Below are 20,338 nucleotides of genomic sequence, written 5' to 3'. Positions count from 1 at the left end.
CCTTACGCTACTTACCCATAGATCACATCATCATCTGAGTCGTTCAGCATAGAGAAGGCAGGATTATCTTTCAGCTGAGACTCTGAAAGGTTTTGCAAAGGAAAAGTTCACTTAACAAGATATCTCTCCATTATAGGACCTTTTCAGTTCAGCTTATTTGAACTTTCAGTAAGCTTTCGATAGTCAAGATGAGTCTTTCAAGAGAGACCACAAGCCTAGCATTTTGGGGAGGAGGGGAATATGTCTTCTTATGGAGCACCATGGAGGGAAGCAAGACTCTACCAGCATGGTGAGTGGTGACAGATAGGAGCTTGAAGACAACATGTGGAAAGCCACAAGTTTCTTATGCCTGCTCTAGGACTTAAATCCAAATAGAGATAATACCTGAATATTTTACACAATAGTATGACATGCAACCTCTTTGCAATTGAATAGAATATGGAAGGAAAAGAGGGGGGAAAGCAAAAGCCGAACTGAGGCCAACTTACCATACAGGGCATTTTTTGATGGTGAATATACAAAGGCTAATGTGTATAAATAGAAGTTCAATAAGCCGTAGAACGATAAGAATTCTGCAGGTGGTAACAGTCAAGGATATCAAGCAAAACAATTCAAGATGCACACTTCGCAGCATACAAATGTCATTCTCCACATATATGTAGGCAGCTAACCTGGACAGCGTCAAAACCCTAGCAAAACATCTAGGAAAAAGTTATCTCCAGATTTAAAAATCAAATCTGCTTTACAGCTGCCTCACCTATAGGTAGTGTCACAGACGAAAGCAGTGCTAATGTTCAAAGCTGCCCCAACATACAAAAAGCTAAAAGCCAGCCTGTCTACTAAGATCACATAGAGAGGCTCTCCTTCACATGCCACCAACATCTGAGCTATGTTTGCTTGGGATGCAGGAGAGGGGCTTTTCTGTGGATGTGCCATTGCTTTGCAACACCCTGCGCAGCCGTGCTTGCCTTGCCTACGCTTTGATGGCCTTCATTATATAGGGAACTACAGTATGCTAATCCCTCAAACAGCCTGACATAGACAGCTTGACTGAAACATCTCAGTACCACGATGTCACAAGAAAAGGATATAATTATGATAATGGGTCGACAGTTCAGCCACAAAGTTGTCTTGCAGAACCTGGGCTCCAAAACGCAGATAAAGTATAACGATGCTGCAGTTAAGGGAGAAGAAACCAAAAAGCCACTCAACATTTTGTAATTACTTTCTAACCAGAGTTAAATGAAACATTAAATTAGTGCTGGGGCAAATGTTAAAAGGTAAAGGTAAAAAACCCCTGACAGTTAAGTCCAGTCACGAACAACTCTAGGGTTGCAGCGCTCATCTTGCTTTACTGGCCGAGGGAGCCGAAGTTTGTCTGCAGACAGTTTTTCAGGGTCATGTGGCCAGCATGACTAAGCCACTTCTGCTGAAACCAGAGCAGCACACGGAAACGCCGTTTACCTTCCCGCCAGAGCAGTACCTATTTATCTACTTGCACTTTTTGGTGTGCTTTCCAACTGCTAGATTGGCAGGAGCAGGGACTGAACAACAGGAGCTCACCCAGTCACGGGGATTCGAACTGCCGACAAACCCTAGGCTCAGTGGTTTAGACCACAGCGCCACCCGCATCCCTTAGGGCAAATGTTAGCCTTCCTAATTAAATCTACTGTCAACGTACAGGAACATCCAGATTCTCAAAAAATGAGTGCATGGGAGGGGATGGAGTTGTGGGAAGGATGTGGTAATTGTGCCAATGGAAGTTATTATTTCATATATTTATATACCACAATACCAAAACAGTCTAAGTGGTTTGTAAAAACCAAAAAATATTACATGTATATATGCCAAGCATAATGTATCGGCATCTAATATAGTCAAACCTCGGTTGTCGAACGTAATCCGTTCTGGAAGCCCATTCGGTTTCTGAAATGTTTTACAACCTAGGCATGGCTTCTGACTGGTTGCAGGAGCTTCCTGCACTCAAGCGGAAGCTGCGTTGGGCATTCGGCTTCCGAAATACAGTGGTACCTCAGGTTACAGATGTTTCAGGTTACAGACTCCGCTAACCCAGAAATAGTACCTCGGGTTAAGAACTTTGCTTTAGGCTGAGAACAGAAATCACGCAGCGGTGGCACGGCGGCAGCAGGAGGCCCCATAAGCTAAAGTGTTACCTCAGGTTAAGAACAGTTTCAGGTTAAGAACAGACTTCCAGAACGAATTAAGTTCTTAACCCGAGATACCACTGTACACTTGAAAACCAGAGCATTGACTTCTGGGTTTTTGTCATTCGGGAGCCAAAATGTTCCAAAACAGAGATCCGAGGTTTGACTGTACGTGCTTTATCAGAAATGTGAAGGATGCTAATCTGCACCTCAGCAGAATGATTTCTGTATCTAGCACCTTTCAGAAAAGAATTAGCATCTTACCTAATGACGAGAACTACAAATGTCAATGCGGTCAAGAATTTTAGCCTGAGATCTGAGGAAAGGAGAAGAAAAATGGTTATCTGAAAGTGAACACAAATATCTCGCTGGAAGAACATTGCCACGCAACAACCATGACTGGCACAGAACAGAGCTTACCGACATAGGGCATGTTACGGAGTTCTGAGCATGCCCTGATTATCAGGAACAAAAGGTACAAAATGTACACAGCTGCCACCACAAGGAAGAAGATTTTCATACCCTGTTACAAAAATATATACAAAAGTTTTAAAAATATTATTCTGATGACGATTATGACAACAACATTTCTTTCCTATCCTTCATGATGAGGTCCAAGGGCAGCTTACAAGAACGTAAAAATACTGGCGGAAATGACTGGCAGAATCCGTGACCAGGGAGAAGAGTCGGTGGAGGAAGATTGGAAGAAATTCAAAGATTATCTACAGAAACACTGCAAAATTAAAGAATGCTAGAGTGATGTTGGATTGAAAATAAGCGGTTTCCAGCTGTACAGGATTCAAAGTTATAGATAGACTAAGATTAAAGATCAGGATTAAAGAAGTTTAAGGAAATGGAAATTTGGTATTTAAGAGGTAAAATTTTAATGTTATATTATATTAAGATTAAAGATTGGGATTAAAAAAGTGGAAAAGAAATTGCTGGACAAACAATTTGGACTGGAATACAAAAGAGGGAGGTATGAGGAGGTCCAGAAAATAAGTAAATTTAAAAACGGAAATGAAAAGGTGATATTGTTTTTAATTGTTCTGTTTTCTTTTTTTCTTTTTGTTGTTTTTTGTTTTCTGTGTTTTTTATTCTTTTTTGGATTATGTACTGTGTATTTCTGTATTTCTTTTCTATGTTTTTCTGTTAAATTTTTTACTGAAATTTTAATAAAAATCATTAAAAAAAAAAAAACAAGAACGTAAAAATACAATATCAAAGACAGTTAAAACAAATTACAGCTATGAGAATGGGATGGGCCCTAAAATATATGTCTCCAGTGTCAAAGGTGCATATCCAGCCTTTCACTCAGGCAAAAGTGCCTTTAGATGAAAGCCTTTACATTTGAATAACCATGGCTAAACGTAATCCCAGTCACTATATGCTTCTCGGATAAGAACAGTTTTACATGATTTCCAAAATGCTGGTCAGGCTAAACATAGGGATGTTGTGCTGTCAATCCTGTTTCTCTATGTGTTTCCCCTGATTTGCATACCTGATGCACAGGCGGTCACATGTTTTTAAAAGAAGCTGAGAACAGTGACTTTATAAGTCACTTCATTTTTCCTGTTCTGTTTCATTTTCTCTTAATACAATTATCTCCCAATATTTATTGTGTTGTATTAAGACATCCTCACGTGATCTTAGAAACAGCAACTGGACTTCTAAGAATCTAAATGAAAGATATAACTGATGACCAACAAAGAGTTATAGTTTACAAAAGTGGGCAACAAAAGTCTTTCAACAAAATTAGAATAATAGAATCATAGAATTGTAGAAGGGAAGTTGGAAGGGAGTCCAACGCCTGCAATGCAGGAATATCAACTAAAGCATCCCTGGAAGACGGCTATCCACCTCTACTTAAAAACCTCAAAGGAAGGAGAGTCCATCATATTTAGAAGGAGTCTGTTCCAGTGCGAAGCAGCTCAAAAAATTATTCCTGATGTTTAGTCAGAATCTCCTTTTTTGTAACTTGAATCTATTGGTTCAGGTCCTATACTCTGGAGTGGGAGAGAACAAGCTTGCTCCATCTTCCATGTGACAGCCCTTTAGAAACTTGATTTTGTTACATGTGAGATTCTCCTAATTACAAGAATCTGTGTGAGATGGTTTTTTGCAAAGCTGGTAGGCTTTTGTTGTGATCAGAGGAGTCTTACACGTAACAATTTCAAGTTTCTAACCCTGAATTTAAGTGGGTTCTCACCATTCTTTTTCTGAAGGTTCTTCCAGGGATCACAAAAGTAGTCCCTAGAAACTAAATGTAAGCAAAGCTACAACCAATATTTAAGTGACAGCCTGTTATCTATTGTTTTGCAGTTGTGTCAGCATAGGACATCAGCTGGACAGACGGATCAAAATAGCTCAGCGTTTTTCAAAATCTGATAATCCACACAGCATTTCTTATATAAACAGAAAGGATTGTTCACACTAATTTACCTGAAAGTTGTTTGTGTCAATCCCATACTGGTATGTTGGGTCATGCAGTTCATTGACACTAAAAAACAACAACACAAGACCATTTAATGTAAGAATTTGTATGCATCATAAAGCTAAAAATAAGTCCATAGAAACTAACATGTTAAAAAATTTGGCCATTTCTTTCCCCTCATCTTAATTAGATACAGATGTAGACTCTCTCTATTAGTCTTCCCAACAGTTTACAAGAAAAAGCCAGAAAAAATTGATTCCAATTTGAGTTTGTAATTATGTTTCCTATTTATGCAGAACTGAAAAAGCTGGAACCAACACTTTCAAATACACATACACATAGCACTAGGAAAATGTTTAAAAATCCTATGACTACTCAGAGCTGAATAACGTTTGCCACTTCTTGAGTATCCAATGCAGTGCTTACCCATGGAAGAAAATAATTCCTCGGCGGAATAGGGGAGGGAGAGAATTTTCAGTGATTCTTCCTTACCATGAAGGTTCCTGGACTCCCTCAATCTGTTCCAGAGGGTACCTCAACCACGAGCAAAGTGGGCTCCCTCTATGTAGTAGGAAGACTTCATATTCTGATCATATGCTAACAGACTGAATCTATGCAGCTAAGGAAGACTTTAGTCAGATCTCAGGATACAAAGCTATCTCCCAATATTTACTGCAGTTTCAACATGTGCTTTACACTCTCCAAATGGTGGACTTAGTCTTTGCTTTTACTAGAGGAAAAGCAAAAGATAGGAACTATTTTTTTAAAAATCCTGCTTTCTTGTTCAAGGCTATTTAGTGATCAGAGAATTTAGTGATCAGAGAAGGAAAAAGAGGAAAGATGAAAAGAGAAGTTACTCACGTCTGCCATATTCCTAATGTAACAGAAGCCAGCCACAAAAGACCAACAATAAGGAGTTTAGGAAAATAGAATGTTATGCACCTCCTTTCGCCCTAACAAAGAAAAGGACAAATTAACATTATTAAACTTGGTTTTCAGACATCAGTTAATTTACAATACTGTGAAATATTGCTGTACTTTTTTTCTGAGGGACAGCAGCAACAAATAGTTTAATTTTGAGAAACTCACACAGAGGATGCATGCAAGAGGGGGGGAAATAATTCATAAAGTTCATAGGGTATTTGTAGGTTCTCTCTAATCTACTTGGCTGGGAGAGGGGGAGAGAGGCTGAACTACAGCTTTCTGAGTTCAGCGGAGGAAGGGAAGGATTAAAAACGCTACAAATAAAGTAAGTTTAACTTGCTCTTTGACAAGTGAGACCATTTATTAATGTTATGTATTCCTTTGGTTTAAGATTTTTCCAAAACTGTTTATTTGGAATAGGTTTTAATGGGTGACTTAATGAGTGTTTATCCAGTAAAAAGCAGTAAAGCGCACACACATATGCACAGAGCAAGAGATAAGTGTGAAAGGCAGAATGTAGATAGCATTGAAATATGTGTCGTCTCCTGACCTGCACTCTGATCCCATGGTAGACACAGAGCCAAAACAGCAGCAATGCACATAAGAACAGCGACTGGAAGAGGTCATCTAGCATTCCAGGAAACCAACTGTTGATTAGGAATGAGAGGGGGAAAAATGGATCTGCAACAAAAGAAAAAGCGTCACAAGACAACCACGGAAAATGTTGTTCCACTCTGCACTTGGACACTCTTTTGCAGCCTGTGTGTCAGAGTTGCGACTCAACAGAGCCTTCTCAGTGGCTGCACCCAGACTATGCAAATCCTCTCCTAAGGAGTCCTGTCTAGCTCCCTCTCATATGGACTCTAACCAGCAGGGAAAGAGTTTTGGCATTTTCAAACAGGTTTTTAGCTTGCCAAACTGATATTGCTTTCCTGCAACTCTATGATGGTAGATGGCGAAAGCCAGCTGCTGATTTGTTTATCTGCTCCTGTTGTTCAGCCACTTGTTTTATACATTCTAAACCATTGTATTTTATTTTATTTTTATAATAATTTCTGAACCCACCCTTTGCTGGCTGCCTTGGTTACCTAACTGTGGAAAGGGAGGATAAATAGCTATTTTTAAAAGCTAGAATCAGTGAGAACTAAAATTCTCCCATGCTGACCCAGGGTGCAATCCAACTGGTACACTTGTACTCACACAAAAGGCTTTTTTAACCAGCAGATGCCTCTGCTAACAGAAGAGGGGGGTGATTTTTGCCAGCCCCCTGCAGTATCCAGTGCCCCCAAAATTCAACTGCTGGAGGTTTTTTTGGGGGGACCACCATAGGGAATTGGCAAAAACTGAAGAGGGGTGAAAAGTCCTTCTTTGAGAAGAGGGCATCACATGGATCCTGCTCTTCCCCAAACTTATTTCAAAAGAAAGGGGCTTGTACTTATTTATTTTTCCTTTCCTCCCCAATCTCACTTATGTGAGGAGGGCGGGGGAGAATCTGCCTTATAAAGCATGGCCCCAGGAGCCAAACACAGTATGATGTAATACATATAAATACCATTATAAAGCAACAGCAGGGGGAGAAGGATTGACATCCACTTCTGCTCTATTCCCCAATCTCGCATAGAGAACTTGCGCAGGGAGTGTGCAAAGAGACACTGCAAAGGAACATAAAAAAAAAAATCAGCGAAGATTATGCAGTACCCGTTTGTCTTCAGATAAAAAAGGAAGAATGGCAGCAGAATGTAAGCTGCGGCACATGGGCTACATTAGGCAGCAAGTTCCGCAAGGATTTCTTGCACTTCAGAGAATAGGTTGGCTGATGCAGCCCCAGGAGAACAACAGTGCCCCAAAAACCCAGTGAACAGGAACCACCTCAAACCATGTTGGAGAGGCATCACATACCAGAAGACCTCAGTGTCTTATATTTCTCCTTGTATTCACTTCACTTTTCTTATCCCGTAGCACTCCCTCTTTTGTATCCCACCTATGTCTCTTGCCATTATCCTTCCATCCCTCTAGCAATGAACTCTCCCTTCCAGAGCAACGTCCGTATCTCATACAAAAACAAAACTGAACAATCGACACTCACTGTGACGATGAAAGTAAGGACCACAAAGACAAATCGGAACCAGATTTCCACTTGAGAGAAGGCTGAGTTATAGGTTTTCCACTGAAAGAAAGGAATTAGAATATTAAAAAAAAAAGCTAAAGGAATGTAGATGGCATCAGTCATAATAGTTTATATTCAGTATTTTATTACTCATTTATTTATCAGTGTGATGTTCTGGATTTAGCACTGGAACCAGTATTTCTTGTGGGTCTAAGCCATTGAAACTTCAAGGGGAAATAATGTGCCCTTCAATATTACAGTCAACGCAAAGATTTACAGTTAAAACTACACTTTCATTCTATGTTTGCCTTTACTTCACTTACTGTGAAATTGTAATGCTTGATTGGAGGAAGGTTTTCAAAGGCGACAGTGATCTCATAGCGAGTGTAGTTCAGATAACCAAGATGGACCACAATAAATTCAGCACATTGCTAGGAGCACACATTGGAAGAGGGGAAATTGGGAGGGAAAGGGAAAGAAATTCAACAGTGAGAACGCCATACACACACCAACTACAATCAGGTTTTTTTCTTTCTAGGCTTTTGAGACATTTAGGGTTGGGCCAACCGTTGCAATAAATGAGTTAGCATATCAGAATTGATTTAATGGTGAAATTCAGTTAGGGTATCCCTGCCTTCTTGCATGATACTCCCTTAGACTTCTCTGCTGTTTGTAACAGCACAGCTGCCCTAAGCTCATAAGGCAAAGAAAGACTAAAGACTCATCTGGGACCTCTAGTTGCATTCAGTAGAAGTGCTGCTTTGTGACCACTGGATTTTGAGGAAAACTAACAAAGCAAACACAGAAACTGTTGATTAGCAGATCGTTAACAGCTGTAACCTTGATTTGATTTGTGGATTCTAGAAAGAGGATCTGGAGGTTCATACTTCTAAAACATGCTCTCTGCAATTCCTCACTTTGTTGTTAACAAGAAACTAGAATCAAAAAATTCATCCACCTAATATAATATAGTCAATCCTGTCTGGCAACAATTTTCCAGGACCTCCAACAGAATTATTGCCCATGACTGCTTCTCAAAATGCAACGTTTTGAATGTGGGGTCAAAAACATTAGCTGCTATTTTGCTTATGGATTTCACTAACAGAGATACTTCCTCACCTTGCCTCACCTCTCTATCATGCTTTTAAACCACAGAAATAGCTCATCTGTAAGAAATGGTACATTGCCATTACCTGTGCACAGTTCAGTGTCCTTGTTCGGTTGTGAAGTTCCTTGTTAAAATACCTGACGCTTGCATTCTCTATTACACCACTTATTGTAACCAGCATATTGAAGTTTTTTTTCAAGCCATTCCATTTGTTATCTGAAAAAACAAAAGTCCATTCAGATGCTACAATTTATGGGCTAGAGCATATATATATATATATATATACACACATACATGTGTGTATATATATATATATATATATATATATATATATATATATGAATGATAACAGATGCAGTAACAACAAAAAATGAATGGATTCTATAACGGAATCAAGAGTACATTCCAACCCTCAATAACAACTGCTCACTGAAGCTAGTACATTGTGGTAACAAATTGTGTTGTTTAACTACGCACTGTGTGAAGCACTACTTCCTTTTATCTGTCCTGGTGACCTTACATTGTACAGGCAGGCAATATACACACATTTCCGTATATGGTTGATATATACATAATTAATATAATCATATAAGCTAAGTAACACTTACCAAAACGTTGGTCCAACTCCACTACACATGTCAGCCATAACTGCTGATTATAAGTAGATAACGGCGGTGAACTTAAATTAAATGGCCTTATCTAGAACAAAATGGAAGCAAGAGTTAAACCACAGTCATTCATTTTACTATATTAGCTTCTCCAAGTTTTGTGAGCAAGTTTTGTCTGTGAGGTTGTTATACTATGAGAATCCACTGGGCTCCATTTTACCATCCATGCTATTTCATAAGTATAAGAAACTCCGTGAGGGGTTATTGGGAGATGTGGACTGAGATGTGGTGCAATCAATATGTGGATTACACCCAGCTTTCTCTCTCCTTTTCATCAAATCCAGACGAGGCAGTGGGTGTTCTAAATCAGCGCATTAGCAGAGTAAAGGACTGGATGCAGGTCAATCTATTCTACCAGGGGTTCTCCAGAAGACTGGCAGAAATCTTACAAGCACTGCTACACCAGAAATTTAACCGAATATTTTTGGGATTGAATCTAGGACCTTCTGCATGCATAGAATGTGTTCTGCCACTGAGTCATGGCCCTTCCTCATCAACACGCAGCACAGCTAAAATGCTTGTTGCAGGAAAGGTGCAGATACTGTCTTCTTGTTCCTAGTGTTTTCTAGAATAGCAAAGCAAAGTGAAGGAATTCTTATAAGGCACAGCAAAAATAACTAGGACACGATGAAAAAGTGCTATCAATCAGTTCTTAGGCAAATGCATGCCTCTCTTTTCTGTATGTCACGACTGTGGCAGGAGCTCGGAGGAGCATCCATACCCTCTGTTGATATCATTGAGATTGGACTGTTCAGTATGGCTACCTGCAGATGACCTTTGAACCCCACACCCTACACAAGGTCTGCAGTCTAGGTTCTGCTTCGCTCCACAGGGTCCTGAAAATGCCCCATGTAACATGACCAGCTCAAGAACTGATGGAATAAGTCCTAAGGCAAACTCCCACAGACCTAGGAAGGATTGTGTTGAATACACCAAATACTTGAGGCTATGTGTGGAATTCAACGTTGTACTCTTCCTATTGTTCCAGCTTGCCAGGTGAAATGACTCTCCCTCTCCTCCAACTGCACACAGTTCTGGGGGTTCTCCCAACCTCCCTCTCGGAGCCCATTTCATGGGGCTCAGGTGGGAGTATGAGAGGAAAGCCCCATTGCACAAGCATAAGTCCTTGTGAAGGGCTCCCCTGAGAGGGTTTGTTAGGTGAATCCCACCCTGAAATATTTGTGTGTCAGAACAAGCATGCACAATCTATAAACAGTATAAGAAGACTTACCTTGGAGCCATTATTCAACTGAGATTTCACTTGAAAGGGTTCAATGACATTGGGACCTATACAATAGACAGAGACATGAGCTCAATATGCGAATACCTGTTGTAGCCTAAATTTTTAATGACGACCGTTATTAGCTGAAAATGTCAGGAATGATAGACAGATAGAGAATGTTAAATTACACAGAAGCTCCTGTTTTACACATGCATCAAAATTAAGGGATGATTTCTTATCCACATTGCCGATAGAATTCAATTGGACTCAGAGTCAAGTTCCACATTCACATTACCATACACTACAGACGTCAAAGGATCTTTAGACATATAGCTGACCACAGAACAAAACTGGACTATAGACTACATAGCCAGAGACTGTTCTACTTTAGAGGGCGTTTTAATGGAGGGTTGAATGGTCCTCCCACTTTTAAAACACACTCTATGCACACAGGAAGCGATATGCCAGTGAAAAGGGTACCAGCCTAGTTCCCCCCAGTATAGCAGCTTTCTATAAGTAGGTTGTTTCCTCTGGTGGGAGAAGAACAGGTCTATCAATAACTATTAGCCATGATAGCTAAATGGCATCTCGGTATCAGGGTTGGGAACATGCATTCCTCCATATGCTATTAGACACCAACTCCCATCAAGCCCAGCCAGCCTGGACAATGGTCAGGGCTCATGGGAGTTTTAGTCCAACATTTGGACAGCCACAGATTCCCCAGCCCTGCTGTGAATTCAGGTCACATGCAGAATTCCAGATGCCAGGCACAAGAGACAGGAGATTTGATTTGCCTGCAACAGGTTTGCAACCAGATTTTCTTTTTGTAAACCACTGCAGCACAATGGAAGAGAGCAGCCTTGAGAAGGTTTCTATGATATCACAGTCCAACAGCAGGAAGAGGGATTGCCCACTGCAGTATCTAGCATAGCCTCAGAAACAACTGGACTGAAATAATATTTGAATAGTGGGAGCAGGTGGCATCTCTCAAGGCCCACCCTTCCTTCATGCTCATCACCACCCAAGGGTCTACAAATGCCAGTTTGCCACTGGCCAGAGGATGGTCTGGAAAATATGCAGGAGCCCTCCCCAATGCAGAGAGATTTCTCAGTGCTTTCCTGGTGTCACTGTGACTCAGTGCAAGAGGGAAAGCCCCTCAGCTCACTTTCTAGCTCAGAGGGCAGGGGACCACAGGAAATCCCACCACCACACAGTGACTTTGGATCTTGAACATGGCATGATCTCAGATGAGACCTTGCCCCCTACGTCTGAAGGGCAGGCTGGGATGTGTCAGCCACAATATGTGGACTCGTCTTTGCCTTGCAGAAAATCCTGCTCTTCTATACCGCACCCACAGCTATGCCTTTGAGCTCTCATTCTGCTACAGTCTGGATTCTCATCTTGTTTTAAGAAACAGAAGTCTCAAAAAAGTATTTTTCTTTTTTTAAAAAAACAGCTGGAGCATCCTTTATTGCTACTGAACTCTTTAAAAGTAAACTATGTTTATCAGTAAATTGGGCTCAAATAAACCAGTCTGCCAACATAACAGAGTATGGATAAAGAAGCTACAGCATCAACAGTTTCACCACAATATCAAAGGTCAGGTCCACCATTCCAGCATGGTACAAAGTACCATATGGTGCTTGAGAGCAATTCTGCATGATGGAATGTAGCTCAGATTATTATGTAGCAAAACTATTGACTACACAGTTTCAGCAGAGAATAGAAATTTACTGAAAGCAGCACTCCAATCCCAAGTGTACCAAGGAAATTCCATTATAAGACACTTCTAAGTATGCGTGTTTAGAATCGCACGCAAGAAGCTTACGGGTTACTGTCTTCAGATAACTGTATTCAGTTCAGAGTTTGTATTCTTTTCAACAAGTGTTTTCAGTGTAGACTAGTCTCTGTACTAAATATGTAAATAACATTTGAATAACCCAGCCGATAGAGAATAATCAGCAGTGGTCAACCTACTGTGGACCAGATCGCACTCCCTAGTGAATCTTATTTGGAGGACAGGATAATATCTATTCAATAATAATGAGAAATTAGAACTGGAAGTAAAAGGTTCTTAACTTCTTTCCTCTATGTCTGTGCTGAATGGAGACAGGGGAGCAAGTGAGCCTGAGGCTCACTGTGGCTCAGTCGCATCATGACGTGCCAGGAATGGCTCACCTTTAGGGGGCTGATGGCCACACTCTGATGGCCTAAGGGAACATGCCTAAGTTTCATGGCCAAAGTGTAAAAGTGGCTGTGATGAGAACTGCAGTTCTCAAGCTTGCCTTCGGACGATTTTTTATCATTCATTATTAAATTCAGTTAAAAATATAGGTTTTTTAAAGCCACGTTTTGGGGAAATTGGGTGTGTGGGTGTGACAAAAATCTTTTCATATCACAAAATCATAAAAGGGGTCCTCTGTGAACAGTCGGGGGAGGGAATAACTTTTAAAAACGGATGAGGTTGGGGAAGACTAAGGGGCAAATAAGCCTTTTGCATTACGGGAGCAGTAGAAAAACAAGAGTTTTTTGGGGGGGGATAAATATTAAAAGTTTTAAACAGTTTTGTATTTAAAAATGAAAAATTAGGTGACACGTTTTGGAGAGTCTTCCGGGGGGGGGGGCACAAAAGCTTACAGGAACAGCTGCCAGTTTGTCCCTCCCCCTGGTATAAACCATAGGTTACAGTGATGTTCAAATGCAGCCACTGATTAGCATCAATACAGCCACCCTCTTATGAATAGGGAGGGAGGTGGAGAGAGAGCTTGTAGGAATTATCCTGCTTGGCAATGTGACTAACTATATACATACATGTTTTGAATGTAAAGGCATTTCTTTGAAATGTACAAGATTTTTATAATATATCATGCACACATTTTTTATTATGGGAGTTAGCCTGGTGTCCCCATAGTCAACTTTGACTGGACTTAACTGTCCAAGGGTCCTTTACCTTTTACCTTTTTTTTTAAGCAGCCATATGTGCTTTACCCAATCTAAGCAAGCACACACATTTGGGTACAATCTGCTATGCAATTTCCTCACTAAAATTTATTTATAATATGTAAAACACAGTCCCTCACTTCCCCAAGTGTGTGGTCTGCATGGGTTTTTGCTTTCAATTTCAGTGCCATCCCTAAGATACAAGTACAGCAATGTACTTGTAAGTTTTAGCATTACATTTTGAAATGTCTCAAGACCTGCAGCTTGACCCTGGCTGCTTCCCACAAAAGTATCAAGCCAAATAAAAAGGGTCTATCACATCAAATGTTTTTAAGCAGTTCAAAAGCTCAATTTGAAATCACCAAGAAATTGGATGAAATACCAAAATATCACCTTAAGAAAAAAAAATCCATCAAAAGAATCACTTTTACTAGTGATTACACTTTTACTAGTGATTACTCAACCTCTCCATAAGAAATCAAGACATCACAATTGAGAGGCATGTCTCTCCAAAAGAAAGAATGTTCAAGCATGCACTAGCCACTTCTCACAGTACATAGTACATTTGAGAAGGACTATCAACGGCTGGATAAAATTGCTTCAAGGAGCAGCAAGCTGGTCCTTGACTACACTGTTTCTAGTTATGTTTTACTAAAATCTAAGTCCAATATAATTTCAGGACGCAGATTCTGGACCATGTATGGTGAGAATGGAGACACAGGCTAATTTGTAACCTTGCAGTGGTCAGGGATAAGACAACATAAAAGGCAAAAATGGCTCCATGGCTGGGACTAGTGGGTAGAATCTCTGTTCCTTGTCAGTTTTGGGTGGTGCCAGCTTCTTTTAAACACTTGATAAATTTCAATCCCCACCACCAACTACTCATTAAAAACCTAAGGAAGGGGCACAAATTCAAGCTGTATGTCTTGATAGCAAAACAATGGGAAAGAATAGGAGGCAAGTAAATAGAGAAAACAATCATTAACCGAAAAGACAAAATCTTACCTGCAATACCTATTAAAACGGTTAAACCAAAACAAATGAAGAATACAACGAAGACCAAGACAAAGTGGCGTTTGGACAGCGTATACAATCGCATCGGGGCCAACCTGCAAACAAGGAGAGAAAGAACAAGTTAGCAAGTTTCCCACACCAAGTATCCAGTTAAAAACACTCTATGTTCTGTTTGATAAAATGTGCCATCAGAAAGTGGAAGGCTTTTTCGAAGGCTGTAGCCCTATACACAGTTACCTGGGAGCAAGTATCATTAAGCTGAACCAACAGGGACCAGGACTGGCAGTAAAGCACTGCTTTGATTGGCAGCAGGTTCATTCTGACCACATACCCCACACATTGGTGTGCCCCATAACAGAACCTTACATATAGCTAAGCAGGTGGTACAAGCAGGCACATTTTTATCTGTGGAATATTGGTTATATCTTCTCAAAGTCGTCAAAATTCTGAAATGTATGTGCAACCTTTTTTCTAACTTATATGCTACAGATATGCAGTAGTCGTGATATCAGCTGCTTAATACAACTTGGTAACAAGAGGGATGAATCAACATTTTCCACATGCACAGTCATGAACTGACATTAAGATTGTGCTTGAATCAATAGGAAGGCAACGCCAAGATACATTATGGAGCAGACTTTCAAACTATAAACAGTTAGCCATCTATAAATTAACCCATCTATTACAGGGCGAAAAACAGGTTGGACACTTTTAGCATTCAGCCTATTGGGAACTCAAAACAGGACTAACATGTTATTTTGAAAGACTTTCCTTGTTGAATGAATGCTTCCACTTCTGCATTACAGGTATTCAAGGAAATCGAAAAGCATGTCAAAATACATAGTTAAGAAATTAGGAGATTTTTTTGGTAATAAATAGCAATTCAAAAAAAGAAAATAAAAAACATAATCTAGGAAATTATCTTCAAACTCAGCAGCGGCAAATATGAGGCAAAGGAACCAAACTGCAAAGCATGTAGTGAGAGCATGACTGTCCCTCACAGAAGCTCTTTTCCTTTGGACACCCACCCAACTGTTTTTCTTCCAGTTGGGTTCCTAGAAATGGGGGGGGGGGGAGGGGAAATGATTGGGGTGATCACAGAAAGAAACCAGCAAGTGAAGTAGGTATATACACAACCCTTTCCCCTGCAAGTTATCCCCATACACCCTGCTTACGACGGATTAACTTTATTCCACCTCATAAGTAACGTAAACAAGATCCAGCCTGATTTTGCCCTAGCTGTCCATATTTTTTTTTCCACTTAAGGACAGCAGGACAAGAGGGAAGGGAAGGGAACGCAAAGTGTGCACAAGTCTGCGGCTTGCCTCTTTTTTCATACCTTGCAGGCACAAAATGGTTTATACCGACAAAGCCGGGGTTTAGAGAGCGCAAAATGCCACTCAGCCCACAAGCAGCCTTTGGTTTGCTTCCTCCCATGCAATGCAGGCTGCAATGTACAAAAGCAGAGGAGCAGAGATACACTGCAAGAAGGGCTTACAGAACTGCTGCTCCAGATCAGCCATGCAGGCCAGCCAAGCTGCAGTGAAAGACAGAGGGGAAAACCAACACCCTCAAAAGGCCACGATCCCATCTGATCCAAAAGGGAAAAAAATCGTTCCTAAGAATGTTAGACTGAACACAACATATCCACAGGTTTAACCGTCCTTGATTTACCTCTGATGCAACAGTCCTAAAGAGAGAGGCGTCTTAACCCCATCACTCAGCAGCATCAGAGAAGCAGGAGAGAGAGAAAACAGAAGATTTAAAGAAGGGAAAAGATCTAGTATTCACTTGGAGCACATGTAACCAGGAGTCGCACAGTACACCCGTACCTGTCCCAGGATCAATTTAGTATGGGCAATAAAGAATCAGGAATATTAGTGACTTAAAATTGTAGCTGGAAGTTCTAAGACCGTGTCTTAGCCAGTGATGTGGGATGGGGGGCGGGTAATTTCAAATCAAGGTAATCTGCATCTGAACACCTTTTGATGCCCTAGAGCAGTGATGGCCAAACTTAGCCCTCCAGCTGTTTTTGGACTACAACTCCCATCATCCCTCGCTAACAGTGGTCAGGGATGATGGGAATTGCAGTCTCAAAACAGCTAGAGGGCCAAGTTTGGCCTTCACTGCCCTAGAGACTAATCCAATTTAGAATGTTTATTTTACCTGTATTTAGCAAACAAAGCTAAACATTTGAAAGCATCAAGGTTGCCTAATATTGCATTTGTAGTTGGCATCCATTCATTGCTACTACTGAAATTATCAAATGGAACCTTTTTTCATAGAAAAAAAAGAACTGGAAAAATGTGCCCTTTAAAAAAAAGTTCGCACCACATCACTGGACCTAGCAGTCAGTTTCCCCACTGGCAAACAAGTATTCAGCTAGAGTCCACCCCCCTCACTTTGCCACACCTCCCATAATTAATTCTTAAGGTAAAGGTACCCCTGCCCGTACGGGCCAGTCATGTCCGATTCTAGGGTTGTGCGCCCATCTCACTTGAGGCCGGGGGCCAGCGCTGTCCAGAGACACTTCCGGGTCACGTGGCCAGCGTGACGAAGCTGCTCTGGCGAGCCAGCACCAGCGCAGCACATGGAAACGCCGTTTACCTTCCCGCTATAAAGCGGTACCTATTTATCTACTTGCACTTAAGGGTGCTTTCGAACTGCTAGGTGGGCAGGAGCTGGGACCGAAAGACGGGAGCTCACCCCGCCGCGTAAGTGCAATGAGGTTTTCTTCTGAGTCATATTCTTATGGTCAGGATGTACGTTGCATGAAAAGTGTGCAGAATGACACCTTAATGTGACTCAAGGCAATTCACATTATTTGTTTTACTGTGCTTTTTTCCTGCAGTACCACCAAGCTTTCTCCAAAAGTAAAACAAAGAAACGCAGAGAGATTTTCCTGTTGGTCATGCTGATTATTGGATATCTGAATCTTTTGCCACATACTTGAAGATGTGCAGAGGTGGAGATGTAACTAAAACGAGCATATCACAAGTGAAACAAATCAACTGCATATACCCTGAAACGTAGTGACTAAGAGGTTGAGCTGTGTACCAGAAAGTGTGGATCTAATCTTACCTCTGGTTGCTACAAGAACTATTACTATTAATACCAAAAATTAAAGAAATTTGTATAGTGCTTTCAAGTGTTCAAAGCACTTCACATGCTTTATCTAGTTAAAATCCTTATAACAACCCTGCAGGGTAATTCAGTATTATTTTGTCCCATATTGCAGGCAGCAGCCGGAGGCTAAGAGAGAGTGGCTTATGACCAAGGTGAGCTATGAACCTGGAATTTCCTGGTTTGTAGCTCAGACTCTATTACCCACTATGCAATATTTTAAGTAAAGCTCTTTCAACACATTAAAACACTATATAAATGCTAAAATATTACTCAATTCCTGAAGAACATGTCAGGTACCATGAGTTTTCAGTCCAGCGTGTTGTCTAGAAGTTATCTACTTTATTCATGGCACCGGTTTTCAAGCAGCCATTGTGAAAATCTGCTGGGGACAGAAGGTAATACCACCTCTTACAGCCATGGTCATTTTGAGACACTGGTTAACTTGCTTGCTATGGCAGAGATTCAGTATGCAATAGAGAAGCAACCCAACATTTAAGTTGACTTTTCTACAGAGGAATCAGCCTTCAGGTCCTCAGCAGGAAACACAAAAAGGAGAGTCAGTTTCCTTGAAAGGAGAGCAAGGAAATGATCTAGTGGCCTTGAATCATAGCTTGTGTGTGTTTGTTTTAAGAACTTTAGAGCCAAAACCAGGTTTGTGAACTTTTGTCCACACATTTTATAAAGTTGCTTCTGATAATTAGGCAGAGAAATCATTCCGTTCTCTCTAAAGGTCACAAGCAGAAAATAGGTATTATTTATTAAATTTATTAAACTTGTATGAAGTATGAGGAGAAGCAAAAATCAGAAGCACCCTGAACTCGGCTTATTAAACAGATCTTTCCTAAGACATTTGCAAACATTGTAAATACCACAGCAGTCCTACTAAGAGCTAGTTTCAAACTATCTCATAGACAGTTCATACATTTAAAGAAACAAGGAGTGCAAAAGAACAGCACTTCTCTTTAACATGTGTGAATTGGAGCTTGAGTGAAGCTTTCATCTACAGGAAGATCTAGAGGGTCTCAGCTACTTTTTAAACTCCTGGATCTCATCACTGATAAAAGCCCACTTTAAATGCAATAGCAGAAGTTATAGAATCATAGAAGTACAGAGTTGGAAGGGACTCGTAAGGGTCATCTAGTCCAACCTCCTGCAATGCAGGAATCTCAACTAGATTATACATGACAGATGGCCATCCAACCTCTCCTTAAAAATCTTCAGTGAAGTAGAGTCCACCACCTCTTGTAGGAGTTTGTTCCAGAATACTGTTCTTCCCGTGTTTAGACTGACTCTCCTTTCTTGTAACTTGAAGCCACTGGTTCAGGTACTGCCCTCTGGAGCAGGAGAAAACAAGCTTGCTCCATCCTCCATGTGACAGCCCTTTACATATCTGAAGATGTGTGTCTTATCTCAGTCCCCTCTTTTCCAGGGTAAACAAACCCAATTCTATCAACTGTTCCTCATAAAGCTTGGTTTCCAGTCCCTTTAGCATCTTGGTCACCCTCCTTTGCACACATTCCAGCTTGTCAATGTCCTTCGTAAATTGTGGCACCCTGAGTTGAACACAGGACTCCATGTGTGGTACCTATGTTAAGACATGTGGTACCTGAAAATGTCTTATCGTGCTTCATTGTAACATTTGAGCTAGCTTTTGTATGTCAATGTAACTCGAGCCAACAACTGTCCAGACTCCAACCTTTACGTTGGCATGGCTTTGGGGACGATGTGAGGCAACACTCTTCCACTGAGCATTTCTGTCAAAAATAAGTTAACACTGCCCAGCTCACCAAATGCACAAAAGGCCTTAATGAGTGGTACAAATATGACACACATGCTCAGAAATCTCTCCCTGCCTCTCACAATCACTAAGCGATAAAGGAGCTAGAGGAAAGAAGGATCCATTCCTCAAATGATTTGTTTCTAAAATGAACGGTGCTGCGGCCGAACGTCTGTGTCATATTCAAATGACACCTGTCACTTGCTGACCCAAGGCTCTGACACTAATTATAAAGGCAAAGGGGGTGGCAGCGACTATTCCACAATAAGCAAGCAGTCTGTGTATGTTCAGGGGAACTGCTGCCTTCCCAGCTTGCTCCGATTTAGCTAAAATAGGGCGGTAGCGAGGGAGCTGTTCCCATTCTGCTCCGCTTGTGAGCTTCTGGGACACTGTTATTAGCAGGTCGCTGGGTTAGACAGAGTTCCTCGTACAGCCTAAGCCCCCCCCCCCCCAATTCTCGCCAGCCCCACAAGGCAGGGAAAGAGGAGAGTTTTCCTCCTCCAAATCTCTGCCTAAAGCACTACACGCTCCGGCTTATTACGCCGGGTGGGGCGGGGCAACACTCGCTCAGCAACCCGTGTGGTCCGGCCAGAGGAATAGGCTCAGGTCAGCCAGAGTTCCTTCCGCGGCCTGCGCAACTACCGCGCACCCCCCACCCCTCAGCGCAAGTCCCGCTACCCCCAAAACTCACAGATCCATATCCATGCTGCGCATGCGCGCCACGCCGCCTCCACTCCGGCAGCGGGTCTCTCCCAAGCTAAGCGGCAGCCGCCCGCCCGCCGAGCTCCGTGGCAGCGCCAGCTGCGCACATCACTTCCGCGTGCGTCACCCAACGTGCCAGCTCCGCCTCTGG

General features: G+C 41.5%; 1 protein-coding gene across 5 annotated transcripts in view; it reads right to left on the bottom strand.

Moving 5' to 3' along the window:
* Window positions 1-20,338, bottom strand: part of TMEM181 (transmembrane protein 181) — a 30,660-nt gene that overhangs the window by 7,587 nt on the left and 2,735 nt on the right. For 2 of the 5 annotated variants that reach the window (XR_013983904.1, XM_080998387.1), the window contains exons 2-17: window positions 16,257-16,301; window positions 14,574-14,677; window positions 10,638-10,693; window positions 9,347-9,437; window positions 8,824-8,954; window positions 7,954-8,061; window positions 7,610-7,690; window positions 7,076-7,175; window positions 6,074-6,204; window positions 5,461-5,552; window positions 4,608-4,665; window positions 2,586-2,688; window positions 2,430-2,481; window positions 1,092-1,174; window positions 489-578; window positions 16-82 (exon numbers count right to left, since the gene is read on the bottom strand). Coding sequence is in view for 4 of the 5 variants with exons in the window: in XM_080998387.1 (XP_080854513.1) it covers window positions 16-82; window positions 489-578; window positions 1,092-1,174; window positions 2,430-2,481; window positions 2,586-2,688; window positions 4,608-4,665; window positions 5,461-5,552; window positions 6,074-6,204; window positions 7,076-7,175; window positions 7,610-7,690; window positions 7,954-8,061; window positions 8,824-8,954; window positions 9,347-9,437; window positions 10,638-10,693; window positions 14,574-14,677; window positions 16,257-16,301 (1,392 nt within the window). In the remaining variant the exon portion in view is untranslated. Of the gene's footprint in view, window positions 1-15; window positions 83-488; window positions 579-1,091; window positions 1,175-2,429; window positions 2,482-2,585; window positions 2,689-4,607; window positions 4,666-5,460; window positions 5,553-6,073; window positions 6,205-7,075; window positions 7,176-7,609; window positions 7,691-7,953; window positions 8,062-8,823; window positions 8,955-9,346; window positions 9,438-10,637; window positions 10,694-14,573; window positions 14,678-16,256; window positions 16,302-20,176; window positions 20,317-20,338 lie in introns of those variants that run through there. The other 3 variants (XM_080998389.1, XM_080998390.1, XM_080998388.1) reach the window with 3 other exon arrangements.

Source organism: Podarcis pityusensis (genome assembly GCF_964106645.2).
Source record: "Podarcis pityusensis genome assembly, chromosome: 3".
NCBI lineage: Eukaryota > Metazoa > Chordata > Lepidosauria > Squamata > Lacertidae > Podarcis > Podarcis pityusensis.
This window is presented reverse-complemented; position numbering and strand designations above follow the sequence as displayed.